The sequence below is a fragment of the Dendropsophus ebraccatus genome, chromosome 5 (assembly GCF_027789765.1).
Source record: "Dendropsophus ebraccatus isolate aDenEbr1 chromosome 5, aDenEbr1.pat, whole genome shotgun sequence".
NCBI lineage: Eukaryota > Metazoa > Chordata > Amphibia > Anura > Hylidae > Dendropsophus > Dendropsophus ebraccatus.
In genome coordinates this window covers 40163519-40178188 of record NC_091458.1, presented here as the reverse complement: position 1 = coordinate 40178188, position 14670 = coordinate 40163519, and the positions used below count along the sequence as shown (strand labels likewise).

General features: G+C 44.8%; 1 protein-coding gene across 7 annotated transcripts in view; it reads right to left on the bottom strand.

Annotated features, from left to right (window-relative positions):
* Positions 1-11210, bottom strand: part of NBEA (neurobeachin) — a 453563-nt gene extending 442353 nt beyond the window's left edge. For all 7 annotated transcript variants that reach the window (XM_069969916.1, XM_069969921.1, XM_069969920.1 and 4 more), the window contains exon 1: positions 10671-11210. In XM_069969916.1, the coding sequence (XP_069826017.1) occupies positions 10671-10880 (210 nt within the window). In that variant the 5' untranslated portion in view covers positions 10881-11210. The remainder of the gene's footprint in view (positions 1-10670) is intronic.
* Between the last annotated feature and the right edge of the window lie 3460 nt (positions 11211-14670).

Genomic DNA, 14670 nt, shown 5'->3' with positions numbered 1-14670 from the left:
TTATTGTTTAAATTTGAACGATTTTTCGCACGATAATTGTCCCGTGTAATAGGGCCCTAAATCTCCAGCGCTCAGTCTGTACCCACAGTGGAGGTTACCGGACCAGGAAGGGGCAGGCTGCACTCGGTAACCATTGACTAGGCTGGGTTTACATTGATCCGTTGAATCCTTTTCAGTTTTTTGGAAGAAACAAACCACAATTGATACCAAAAAGGCATCAGTTGCCATCAGGTTATCTATCCTTTTTTTAATTAAAAAAAAAAAAAAAAATCACTTTATAAGACTAGGTTTACATATATCCAGTGGTCCAGCATCCTTTTTTTTTACAACCGATAGCCCAAATGCATAATGCATCAATTGTCATCAGCTGTCCTATCCTTTTTTTTATACTTTAAACATCAATGACGTATGGCAGAACGTTGCCAGCAGCGTTCTTACGTACGGTAGGTCCGGCGGCACTATTAACAAGCTGGATGCTTTGAACTGTCCCACTGAAATCAATGGAATCAGTTCAAAGATGCGTTTCCCTCCGATGCTTTTCTACTGCACCGGAGGGAAACACTGCCGGATAAGTGTAAACCAAAGTTTCTTCTATCAGTTTTCATCAGTTTTTTCCTTTCATTTTTATCCTCTTCTATATACAAAGCAATGCAAAACAGGGCACTACTAGAGCGGGACGTCTATTATAGGGGGGAACCTTGCAGGTGGGCCATATAGTGGCACAACACAAAGGGTGACAGCTCACAGGGGGCATCTATAATAGGGGGCAAAGGCACAGTGAGCCCTCTACTATAGGGTGACAGCTCACAGGGGGGCATTATAATAGGAGGAAACTGAGTACTGAGCTGCCTCTACTTCTCTTCTTGGAACATCGGAGGCAAAAGCATCTGTACAAGGCAATGCCTCCAGCTCTCCAAAGACTTTACGGAGGCAGTATCAGATCACTGGACAGACAGTATATCAGAACGCTGCAAGATGTGTTTTGATGTATGCCATGTCCGACAAAGATGTATTTCCCTCTGCGGTTTTCTACTGCACCGGATGGAAGTGCTGATGGATCACCGGATAAATGTAAACCCGGCCTAACATGAGAGTCAATGGCATCCGGGTTTTAGCTGCCACTGCATATATAACATACGTATGTTATGTAATATAATAGGGCGCAAACCATTAATATTAGTAACCAATACTTTATACCTTATCCTAGTCATACCAGGACTAAGCGCGCATGCGCGCGAAACGCGCCGGTGTGATCTTGCAGCACAATTTTATGGTTTCTATGAAATAAAGTATTGGATTTTAACTTCTCTTGGAGTGCCGGAACCACCACTTATTTTTGCACATCCCATGTACCTCGCGACTGGCTATCGCTGGAACTGTGCACCCTCCCTAAATGGACTGTGACCACCACACAAGCATTGAGGTGAGCTGACTGCATTCCATTTTTTCTTGTACATTAATATTAGTACTTTGTTTTCCAATATAGTCTCTGATTTATTTTCCAGTCTCATCTTCTATAGCCTATGTAAACATTCACAGACAGCACGCAGACCAATAGGGAAATAAACATTGCACCACAGCAATGTAGATATCGATGTAAATGTGACCGCATCCTGTAAGCATTTAATCAATGGCCCCATAAATAAGACAAGCTCTACTGACACAATTGTAAAAGAGCCAAGTTTACACTGCAAGATCCGGCTACCATGTATATAGCATATAACTGCTCAAAAAGTCTAATATTTAGTGCCGTTTTCTATTGATACCCATTGTCGGGCTAATAAAAAGTCACACTGGCCCCTCCTGCATGGTGCATGCTCTTCATGCTAACATACTTCTGTATAAGTATTGCAACAGCTCTAGAGAATCCATAGCTTCAGTCGTTCGGAGGATGATAAGAATACCAGGAGGTGCCGGGTAGCCTGCCTTAAGGATCTAGAAGAGATGACAGCTCAATGAGATTGATGATGTAGTGCGGTACATTCCTAAGATAGGAGGTTTTTGCCGTCCCTCTCATACAAATACAGTATAATATAAAGGGTTAAGTAACAAATATATTCGGTAGTAGAGACTGCTGACGACAGATACAAAAATACTCAATACTCTTGACTACACTCCTCTACAAGAGTATAATATTAAACATTAAAGACTCAAAAAGTTCTAACAATGGTCAACACAAAAGACACGGACTTCGAGCCAAAGCAGAAGTTATATGTTAGCTCTTTACAAGATTCCTAAAATACATATTTATGAACTTTCAGAGCCCTTTACTCTTCTTCTCTGGGAAAAGTTTGCCGGTAACCTCGCCTGGAGAGGTGTCAATGGTTCCGAGAAAACTTTGAAAGCACTTATCAGATCTCCCGAGATACGTACGGAAAGTTCAAGTCTAGAGTAAAAGGCTTGAGCAACATAGAAACGGAAGATCTGAGGCGGCCCAAGGCGGCAAATTTTGAGACTATATAACAAGGAAATAGGAGATTTAATAAAGCGGAGGTTATTATCAGCCCGAAAACAAAAACTTTTGCTGAATTATTTTTACTTTTTTTTTTTGTTATGGTGTGTTGGAAGCAAAAAGAGAGGCAACTGCATTTAATGACTTAAAGGGGCAGTTCACAAAAAAAAAATTATTTCATATCAACTGGTGCCAGAGATATGTAATTTATTTCGATAAAAATCTCCAGTCTTCCAGTTCTTATCAGCTCCTGTATGTCCTGCAGGAAGTGGTGTATTCTTTCCAGTCTGACACAGTGCTCTCTGCTACCACCTCTGTCTATGTCAGGAACGTTCCATAGTAGTAGAAAATCCCCATAGAAAACCCTCTCCTGCTCTCCAGACTTGAGAGAGTACCACTTCCTGCAGGACATACAGCTGATACTGGAAGAGCAAGTACTTGAAGACTTAAGATTTTTTAATAGAAGTAAATTGCAAATCTCTGGCACTTTCTGACACCAGTTGTTTTAAAATAAAAAACATTTTTGTGAACAACCCCTTTAAAATGTAAAATACTCGCACTGCTACCATTACTCTACTAGTAACGTCTTGACATGGTTTGGAGGCAAAACTGAAAGCAATATACATGGGGCTTCTCCATCATATTATACTGGATCCACTCTGAGCTTGGTGCATACAGTGGCAATCTGTCTGCTGCAATTCACATTCCAAACCACTGACACTGTTAGATAACTGTTAGGGCCAGAAGAAACATGGTACCTTTCACAGATCAGTCTGTGCTTCCATAATGTAGAAAAATGCTTTTATTTTATACTACAAAGAGGCTTCTCCAAAAATGCCAGTCTGAGAAAATGCCGGCCAATATTCGAGTGTGTGTAGCCAGTTTGTTATGATTGCAATGTCATGTATCCCGCAATGACAAAAATACAAGTGGTGCAGCAGCAACCCACAGTATTTTTGTCTGTACTTAAAGGGAACCAATGAACCCAATTGGGCTGATATGGTTCCCTGGAGCAATGTATAAAGCTCCGGACCTCTCTGCCTGTCAATCATTCCCGCGGAGCTCTCTGACAGGCAGAGTGTTGTGACTAGACATGGGCGGGGAGCCACCGAGATGACTACTTCCCCGTCCGTGTCTGTCACGAGCCGGGGGAATAAAAGTCATTTTTCCCCGGTATAAAGCTCCTGCTGCAGCCGGTACTTGCCACGGCTGCTGCAGGAGCTTTGTACAGGGCTCCAGGGAACCATATCAGCCCAATTGGGCTAATTGGTTTCCTTTAAACCACAAGCAGCGTGCAACCTGCAGTGTGAACAGAGGCATAGAGGTGCTGACAATTTTTTCTTTTTTTTTCCCCCTCTATAAAACTAAATGTCTTGACATGGTTTAGGCTTCCTCATCATATTATACTCAATACACTCAAAGCTCTGTGCATACAGTGGTCACCAAGTCTATTCATTATGACTAGAGATGAGCGAATATCGAGCATGCTTGAGTTCCTCCGAACCAGAGCGTTCGGTATTTGATTAGCTGGGGCTGCTGAACTTGGATAAAGCTCTAAGGTTGTCTGGAAAACATGGATACAGCCAATGACTATATCCATGATTTCCACATAGCCTTAGGGCTTTATCCAACTTCAGCCGCCACCGCTAATTAAATGCCGAAAGTTCAGGTTCGGATGGACTCGAGCATGCTCGATATTCGCTCATCTCTAATTATGACCTTTACACTGGCAGCTATAAGCTGGGTATCCAGCACGTAACAACGGCTTCTAAATATATAGGTTCATCTATACAAATTTCCAAATGTGAACATACAACTTAGAGATATCAACATGTGCCATTGGTGTTATGAACACTAATGGGACTGCAGCCTACAGGTTTGCTATGAAGCCTTTGTATCACATCATAAAAGTGGGTTCTATGTGAATGTGTGCAAGAACTCTGTACATGTTCTTGCTATGTACATTTTTCAGTCTGCCCCATCTACATCCACTAATCTTTCAACATATACGTCATTTACAGATATTCCTGGTCTGGGTTCACACTGCGTTTTTGCTTGTGTTTACCCATCACATTTTACACACTTGAAAAGGATAAAAATGAATATGTTAATTGGTTAATTGATGCTAAAAACAGATTCTGGTACATGTCATACTGCAGAATCCAGTTCCCATTGACTCCCCTTTCCTGTTTATACATGCACAGCCGCATACATTCAGTTTATTAGGACCTGAGGAAGCCCCTTCCCCCCATAATCATATATTTTTAGGGTAGACCGTATGGTGCACCATATGTCAGAGATACTCTCTCCTACGAGCATTGCTTCTAGAAAACAACAGAAATGTAACTTTTCTTTTCTTTCTGGCAGAATCCCTATGGGTACATTGACCAATCCCCTGCTGTCCTCATCTGAACCTCAGGTGGATATTGCTTCTCCACTAATAAAGCATACGATTAGCTCTCCCTACTGGCTGGCTGCAATAGTGACTCGTTGTGAGGTGTCAGAAATCACCACCCCTAAATCCTTCTCTTCTGAAGTCTTTGCTAACACAGTACTGCCAATTCTATGTTATAGGTATCCTCAACAGCAACAAGTTTGTTGCAGATTTCTCTGTGAGAAAAAACCTGTTGTTAACAGGTTATGTCCCTATTCTTGGCCTATGCCATTGGCAATAACTGCTAGGGGGAGATTTATTAAACATGGTGTAAAAGTAGAATTGTCTATGGGTCCATTTACACAGAAAGATTATCTGACAGATTATCTGCCAAAGATTTGAAGCCAAAGCCAGGAATGGATTCGAAAAGAGGATAAATCTCAGGCTTTTCTTTATGACCTGATCTCTGTTTATAATCTGTTCCTGGCTTTGGCTTCAAATCTTAGGCAGATAGTCTGTCATATAATCTTTCTGTGCAAATGGACCCTTAGTTGCCCCTAGCAACCAATCAGCTTCCACCTTTCAATCCTCACAGATTCTTAGAAAAATGAAAGGTGGAATCTGATTGGTTGCCAAATCTACTTTACACCTGTTTGATAAATCTCCCCCATAGTGTCTCTCCATTCACCTGATGGCGGTCAGGTCTTTTGGCCTTTATTGAATTGGTACACAATAATAATTTATACACATAAAGATCCAAAGAAAGAGATCCAGCACCCAGGACGCATATATCAGAACGTCATCACCGTACAGGAACAGGTAGCTGTAGTTGATGCGATATCCAGTTGTGGACAACACGTGTTATACGCCAAAACGCATCAACTACAGTTACCTGTTCCTGTACCGTGATGATTTTGCAATAAAGATGTTCTGATATCTATTACTCCCATCCTGGGCGCTGGATCTCTTCTTTGGATCTTTGTGCATGGACCATATTCCAGGTCTTTCCGAACACCAGGTCGTGTGATCAGAACAGGTGAGCTGACTATGGTTGGACTTTTTTTATACACATAGGGGAGATTTATCAAACATGATGTAAAGTGAAACTGGCCCAGTTGCCCCTAGCAACCAATCAGATTCCACCTTTCATTTTCCAAAGAGTCTGTGAGGAATGAAAGGTGGAATCTGATTGGTTGCTAGGGGCAACTGGGCCAGTTTCACTTTACACCATGTTTGATAAATCTCCCCTGTGCTAGTCCATACCATGTAATACACTGAAAACACATACTGTGTGGTGCACTTTTGTCTGTTTATACACAATGGGAGCCTATATATATATACCTCTGCTGGAAGACTGACATATGCCACTGTACAGGCATACAGCAGAGGTATATATTGAATGAAAAATTCAAAACGTAATGTAAATGTTAATGTTGTGACGGCATAATGCTGTGTTCCTCAACCTATGCTAGCTCTACACAGATCATACAACCACTAAACTCTGTAATAAATAAAATACTGCCATATAACACAGAATTATATCAAACTAGAATTCTCCAGCTCCATAAAAATTAATACTTTATTATATATCCCAGCAGAAAGCCGACGCGTTTCGGAACCATTAGAGTTAAATGACCGCATCACACTACTATATATGCGTGTACGATATCACTTCTGCTCTTCAATTATCCATATAGTGACCTAATATACTCACTAAACCCCTTCACAGACCAGATGGCAGGCACGGTATCAGGGAAGCGTTCACTGTCTGCAACTAACATGTAAATTTATTGTGAATATGGAAATGAGACTGGAAGTGTGAAGCCGTATGTCGGAGGAGTCTGTGCTGGAGGACGGTAATAATTTGGAATAAAAAAATAGATAAATAATAATATTTACAATGTAACAACAATATTATGATACAAACTCACGACAAAATCCCAGGTGATGGATGATTACATTATAATTTGCTCTATTCCCCCTGCAGATACCCCATAGCTTTAGTCAATGACGGATAAACCACCCAGAGGAGATTTATAGAAGACGATAAGTGTTGTGTACAGCTCCCCGGCTCCATGACGGCGCTCGGCATCACCAGCAGCCTGCTCCCATCTCTACTAAAAGGTATCATAAACCTGATTCATTCCTTTCCTTACGTCATTGTGTAGCAGCATCCTACCCAGCATGCACGGCGGCTGCAGCTGCTCTCCAGACTGATTAGCTTCCTGCTGGTGAAAGCATCAGCGCTCTCATTGGACGCACAAGACACAATGCAAATTCAATACGGAGGGAGAGGAGATTTGTTCCAATTACAGATCGGTGGTGGGTGACAGATATCGTACAATACTGCTAGACGTGCCGCCGCTGTCAGACGCGTCCTGGAATGGGTTCGTCTGTAGGAAGGCAGGCGGATATTAAGCTTGGACTGAAAAAAAAATGTGCACAAAAATCCTGACAATTATAGCGCACGGTACTGCAATTTAGAGTACGGGCCCTATTCCACTGGACGATTATCGTTTGCATATCATTAACGATTAACGATCGCAAACGACCACTATTGCGAAAGACCTGAAAACGTTCACTCATTTCCATTGAACGATAATCGTTACTTATGATCGTAATTGCGATCGTTTTTTCTTCGCTATTTATTCGCTATTGCATTCGTATCTATTGCGAACGACCGAACGATGTCTTATTCAACGCGAACGATTTGCGAACGAGCAACGATAAAAATAGGTCCAGGTCTTATAAAGCGATCAACGATTTCTCGTTCGGTCGTTAATCGTTAACTGCATTTCAACCGAACGATTATCGTTTAGATTCGAACGATTTAACGATAATCTGAACGATAATCGTCCAGTGGAATAGGGCCCTACTCCTTCTTTCGCTCATGCCATGACCCTTTCCTGATTATCCTGCCCCCTTTGCTGAACAATTCTGGTGCATCTGAGGACACAATTCTAGTAGGGATGCCTTAGTAAACCTGGGCAAAGTTTAAAGGGAAATTCAGAAGCTTAGAAGCTTTGGCTGTCCAGGCACGATGGGAATTGTAGGTTTGCAACAGCTGGAGGGCCGCCAGTTTGACACCATTGGCTTAGAGCAGGGGTAGGGAACCTTGGCCCTTCAGCTGTTGCAAAACTACAACTGTCATCATGCCTGGACAGCCAAAGCTTTAGCTATCCACGCATGATGGGAGTTGTTGTTAGGGAACTTAGGCTCAACCTACATGGCGGTAGGGAACCTTGGCTCTCCAGCTGTTGCAAAACCACAACTCCCATCATGCATGGACAGCCAAAGCTTTAGCTGTCCATGCATGATGGGAGTTGTGGTTTTGAAACAGCTGGAGAGCCAAGGTTCCCTACCCCTGGCTTAGAAGTCTATCCCCTGTTGATTCCCAATGTAATTTTTTCATTTTCTCTGAGAGGTATACACATTGTACAGTGTCTCACTGCATAAGGAAGCACGGCAGACAACACTTTTCTATACACAGGAAAAGACAAGTAGGTTGGGGCATACTCTACACCAAAAGGCCACTATTATAACATATATTGGACGTTTTTCAGAAACACTTGCTAAATGTGTGAACAACGCTAAATGTGAACAGAGCCTTGGGGACCCTTCGTATTACAGACACATTTTTGCATCCGTATTATGGACATAAGCCTGGTCTGATATCCCTGGTCTAACTTACCCCTGTCGGTTTGGGACATCAGACCTGCCCTCAGGCTGGCACTTACGGCAAAGACTCTGAAGTATGATGCCTGTATGAAGCCAGCCTTGGGTGTGCTCACATTTGTCAGATATGGGAGAACCATCTTAAAGGGGTTATCCAGCGCTACAAAAACATGGCCACTTTCTCCCCTCTCTTGTCTCCAGATTGGGTGGGGCTTGGAACTCAGTTCCAATGAAGCTTAAATGGAAAGCGCACCTGAACTGGAGACAAGAGAGTGGCCTTGTGTAGCGCTGGATAACCCCTTTAATTGGGTTGTTTCAGTAGCACGTGCCTGGATTTCTGCCTTTCTCAATTCATACGAATGTAACAGCCACAAAGAATTCTGCCATGTGTGAAATCACCTTTATGCTTATATACATGCACTGGTAGGATGACAGCAGGGGACAGGAGGCATAGGTCGAATGTGGACATTAAAGCCGGTCCCAGGTTGTGTAGATGCAAAAGTAGACCAAAACGTAGGAAACCTTTTGCTTTACGGCAGGGATAAGGAACCTTCAGCCCTCCAGCTGTTGCAAAACTATAATTCCCATCATGCCTGGACAGCCGAAGCTTTAGCTTCGGCTGTCCAGGCATGATGGGAATTGTAGTTTTGCAACAGCTATAGGGCAAAAGGTTCCCCATCCCCGCTTTATGGCACATCTCTTCAACTTAGGCTCTAGAGCTGTTGCAAAACTACAACTCCCATCATGCCCTGACAGCTGAAGGCATGTTGAAAGATGTAGTTTTGCAACAGCTAGAGATCCAGACATTGCAGATCACAGCTTTACTGCCTAAAACCCTATGACTATTATTATAATGTACAATATGGTGCTAACATCCCATCCATCAGATACATCGATGGCGCTGTATAAAGAACCGCTATCATCTAGAATCAGAAGCTTAAGGAGCTGATCACAGGCCTAGTTACACAAAGCCCTAAATCCCAAACATAAATATTCATCCACCACCGGCCCGCACTCCTCTCTGCTACGCCGGCTGCATCTCTCCCCGGCTCGCTGCATCAGGTCAAACGCAAAGGAGCAGATGGCAGCATCAGCAACGCAACACCTGACCGGAGAAGACAAGCCGCTCTGCCCATGAACTCTCTCCCCTCTCAGCAGCAGCGTCACCCTCCAAGTGCCAACGTGACCGTCCGCGCGCCCACACGCTGCCAGACAATGAAGGCATTTCATGGCTGCCTGCATTAATCCAGTCGCTGGAATTGGGATTCTTAAAACCAGACTAATGAAGCAAGATATAAAGCCTGGGCGTGAAGGAGTGAAGGATTACGGGGGTCGTGTTTTGCCGGCAGACGCGGAAACACTACAAAAACAGGATGACAATGGTGGAGTCCATGCAACTTATTCCGAGATGGAGGCGGGGGAAGGGAGGCCAGGTCACAGCCTCTAAAGGCCCTTGCTTTTATGTCGTGGCAGAACACTGCAATCCCACCGCTACATTGTCTTCCCTGCCCTAACGTTCCTATCCACAGCTCATCCATCCTAACACCCCCCAAGAATTCCTCTAAGTCAATTCATTTCCATGAATATTGTATGGGCCCATAGCGTGACTAAGAGGCTATTAATGTGAGCCGGAGCCCTCCATTACTCCAGGTCTGTACAATCACTGCAATGCTATATACGGGGCCTGGTCAGAGGTGGATGGTGATGATGATGATGATGAGGCCTGCATCCATGCCACCAGAGCCGGACCATAGCACGAGCCCAATGCATAGCATATAGATGCCAGTCACATCCAGGCCGGCTCCTAGTATAGTATATAGAGCTGTATACGGAGGCCTATAATAGGACACCGGGCCTATAATCTTCAGGGATGATCAGATGCAGGGCGATCAGACAGCGGCGGCGATCATTAACCCCTTCCCCTCCCTGAGAGGTGAGGCCAATGACAAGTGCTGCTGCATTAACAACAATGCTATAGTGACATGTAATACCACCGCATATGGACCATTCACAGCAACTGCCCCCAGGGGGGGCAACACCATTAACCCCTAAGCTGCCAATAAGCCACAGCATGTATAGAGCAGGAGATGCCTGACAGCAGTGTAATACATTGTATCCAGGGGAGAGGGATGGGAGGGGGAGGGAGGCACCTGGGTGATGGGTACTTACCAGGTTCAGCACGGTCTCCACGATGTCCCGGTTACTGACCTCCCCGACCTGGATGAGCCCGATCAGGACGGCGAATTTCATCCTCATATTGCGGATGGGCACGGACGGATTGATGACCCCGCCGGGCAGCACCATGGAGCCCCCCGGGGCGTCCCTGTCCGGGCAGCCGGCCCCCGGCACGGGCTTGCTGCTGTCAGCGCTGCTGGCCATGTCTGCTCCGCACACAGCAGCGGGGATGCCGGGCTGACGGTCCGCCGGGAGATAACGGGGCTGAGGCTGAGCGATCACCCGGCAACACACACGGAGGAGAGAGGGAGACACCTGCGGGGGATGCGCTGACTAATCCACGGTCCCCGGGGTACGGATCCTGGCAGAGCCCCCCTCCATCACCGCCGCCACTGACCGATCAGCATCCAATGCAAACCAGACGGATCCGACCCAGCAGCGGGTCACTGTCGCCGGGTAACGGGAGAACTGCGGCGGCTGCAGCTGGCGTTGTTATGATAAGAGCAGACACCGCTCACTCCTCCGCCATGTTGACGCCCCCTGCCTGCAGTAGGGTGAACTGCGCCTGCGCCAGCGCTGCCCGGGGGCGGGGCCGAGTCCGCCTAGCGACCACAGGGATGGACAGGTGCACAGGTGGCCGGGCGTAGAGGGCACCTTGTGGGGGCAGCGGGCACCTCACACGTGACCCGGGCATACAGGGCACCTTGTATGTGCAGCCTGCATCTTACATGTGACCATTGTATGCGGGGGTCGGTACCAAACACATGACCTTGTGTTGGTGGTCTACATCTTACATGTGACCCTGGCATGGAGGGCATATACCTCACAGACACCGAGGCACTGGCTGATAGACTGCAGCATAAGGATGCCAGACAGCACTATACCACCTGTGCCCACACAGGAATATATCCCATATAGCTGTCTATATATCCTCCTGTGCCATTCATATCTATCTATCTCCTATCTATCTATCTATCTATCTATCTATCTATCTATCTATCTATCTATCTATCTTCATCTATCTATCTATATATCTCCTATCTATCTATCTATCTATCTATCTATCTATCTATCTATCTATCTATCTATCTATCTCCTGTCTATCTATCTATCTCCTATCTATCTATCTATCTCCTGTCTATCTATCTATCTATCTATCTATCTATCTATCCAGGGCCGATTCTGGGGTCTCTGCTGCCTGAGGAAAACTTCAGACGCCCGCCCCCTCACTAGCACCCCCCCCTGCTGTAACCTAATCATCCGCGCCCGCATCCCCCCCCCCCCAGGCGTTCCGGCCCTGCAGCCACTCACCTGTCCTGCCGCAGCCGTCCCGCCTCCAACGCTCACCGTCAGTCAGCAGCTGTCATCGCCCTCCAGCGAGTCGTGCATGCCCGGGGTCAGTGGGGGCATCGCGGCCCCCGCTGACCCTGGGCAGTCACGAATCGCTGGAGGGCGATGACAGCTGCTGACTGACGGTGCGGGAGCGCGGAGGGGGACAACGGTGAGCGTTGGCGGCGGGATGGGACGTCTGCGGCAGGACAGGTGAGTGGCTGCAGGGCTGCTGTCTGCCGCCCCCTGCAGGGGCACAGAATCTGCCGCCTGAGGCGGAATACTCATTCCGCCTCATGGCAGAAGCAGCCCTCCTATCTATCTATCTATCTATCTATCTATCTATCTATCTATCTATCTCTATCTTCTATCTGTCTGTCTGTCTATCTATCTCCTATCTATTTATCTATTGGTGCATTTACACAGGCAGATTTATCTGACAGATTTTGGAAGCCAAATCCAGGAATGGATTTGAAAAGAGAAGAAATCTCAGTCTTTCCTTTATGACCTGTTCCCTGTTTATAGTCTATTCCTGGCTTTGGCTTAAAAAATCTGTCAGATAAATCTGCCTGTGTAAACGCACCATATCTCCTATCTATCTATCTATCTCTATCTATCTATCTATCTATCTATCTATCTATCTATCTATCTCCTATCTATCTCCTATCTATCTATCTATCTATCTATCTATCTATCTATCTATCTATCTATCTATCTCCTATCTATCTCCTATCTATCTATCTCCTAATCTATCTAACTATTATCTATCTATTATCTATCTATCTATCTATCTATCGCCTATTATCTATCTATCTATCTATCTATCTCCTATTTATAATCTATTTATCTCCTATCTATCTATCTATCTATCTATCTATCTATCTATCTACTATCTATTTTTCTATCTCATATCTTCCTTTCTGTCTGTCTATCTATCTATCTATCTATCTATCTATCTATCTATCTATCTATCTATCTATCCCGTTATATTCCAGTCTCTCAGTGTATGCAGATCAGTGTAGAAATAAACATCCATCTTTATGTATCAGAACATTTGGCTCAGTTCACATTTTGCTTCATGCGGACATTTTGGAGGTTTCACTTCTCCTGTAAGGGATTACTATTAACATTTGGGACACTTAAAGATGGTACCCACATTATGGGCCCACTGATGTATCCACCTTCCCATCCCACTTTTTGTCCTTTTTCAAAGCAAACTACATATATCTATATAGGAATGACATTAGAACGTTCTCTTAGGTGACAATGTGATTTTCATACTCTCACTGCTGTTACTGGGTGTCCCTTTGATCCGTCCTGGTGTTGCTGTTACTAGAGACAGACTGAGCCTGGCAACAGGCAGTGGACAACAGATTGTAGAGAAGTGAAACATCTAGTGGCCAAGATGTAAGTTGCTGAACACCTTACATGAACATGAGGAGGTACCTTCCTCCCCGTCTAAGGTGTAGATACCAGCCCTGAAACGACTGTAATTCCGGGCACAACCACTAGTTGTGAAGCATCTTGCAAACCTCAGCAGCATAGTTTGGATACCACCAGACATAACCTGTTTTTTCTCTCAAGATATCAAATTTTGGTGAAAAATCCAGACCAATATATGAATAAACAATCTCTGCTAGTTATCCTAAGTGTCTGGTCAGCTGACTGACTGAAAAGAAGTCTGTACAGTACAGATCCCATAGGAGTGGGGGTTGTAGATTGAAAGATGTTTTATTTTACTCAGTAGCCAGAGCCAGAAAAAATCCCAGAGGTAAAGCCTTCAAGTGAGCGAAATCTAACCAGAAAAGGGACCTGACAGATCCGAACAAGGGCAGATGAGGCCCATCAGTCATCACCAGGTATAACCTACTACTGCCCAGCAAGGGGGGAAAGGCAGAGATGTCAAACAACAGAGATATGATTTAAGTAAATAAATCATCTATCTATCTCTGAAAACGCAAAGTTCTAGAATCCTGATCTAGCAGAGTGAGAATGACTGACCTTACATCGATGCTTCAACTCAGGGGCGTAGCTAAAGGCCGATGGGCCCTGGTGCAAAATGTTAGCTTGGGGCCCCCCCATCTCACCCGATCAGGCAAAGTCATATCTAACGTTATATCCAATTACTCTAATGTGCCACCATGTTCTAATGCACTGCCACTGCCTCCACCTCATGTACTGCACTACTGCCCCCTATAATTAATGGACTGTACTGTGTCATTGTCTAATCATTGTATTCCAATCTTTGACTCTCCAGCTGAAAAACTACAACTCTCATCATAAACTGCCAGTTGGAAACGATGGGGGTTGTAGTGCTGCAACCTAAGGAGTCACATGCTGCAAAACTACAACTCCCATAATAAACTGTCAGCAGGGCACGATGAAGTTTGAACTTCTGCAACCTGGAGAAGTCACCTGATATCACCTGCAGTCCTATGTAACACCACAGATAACAGTGATATCCCTCTGAGTACAGATAATGTAGTAGTCACCTGCAGTCCTATGTAACAGCACAGATAACACAGTGATATCTCTGAGTACAGATAATGTAGATGTCACCTACAGTCCTATGTAACAGCACAGATAACACAGTGATATCTCTGAGTATAGATAGTGTAGTAGCTGTCACCTGCAGTCCTATGTAACACAAAAGATAACACAGTGT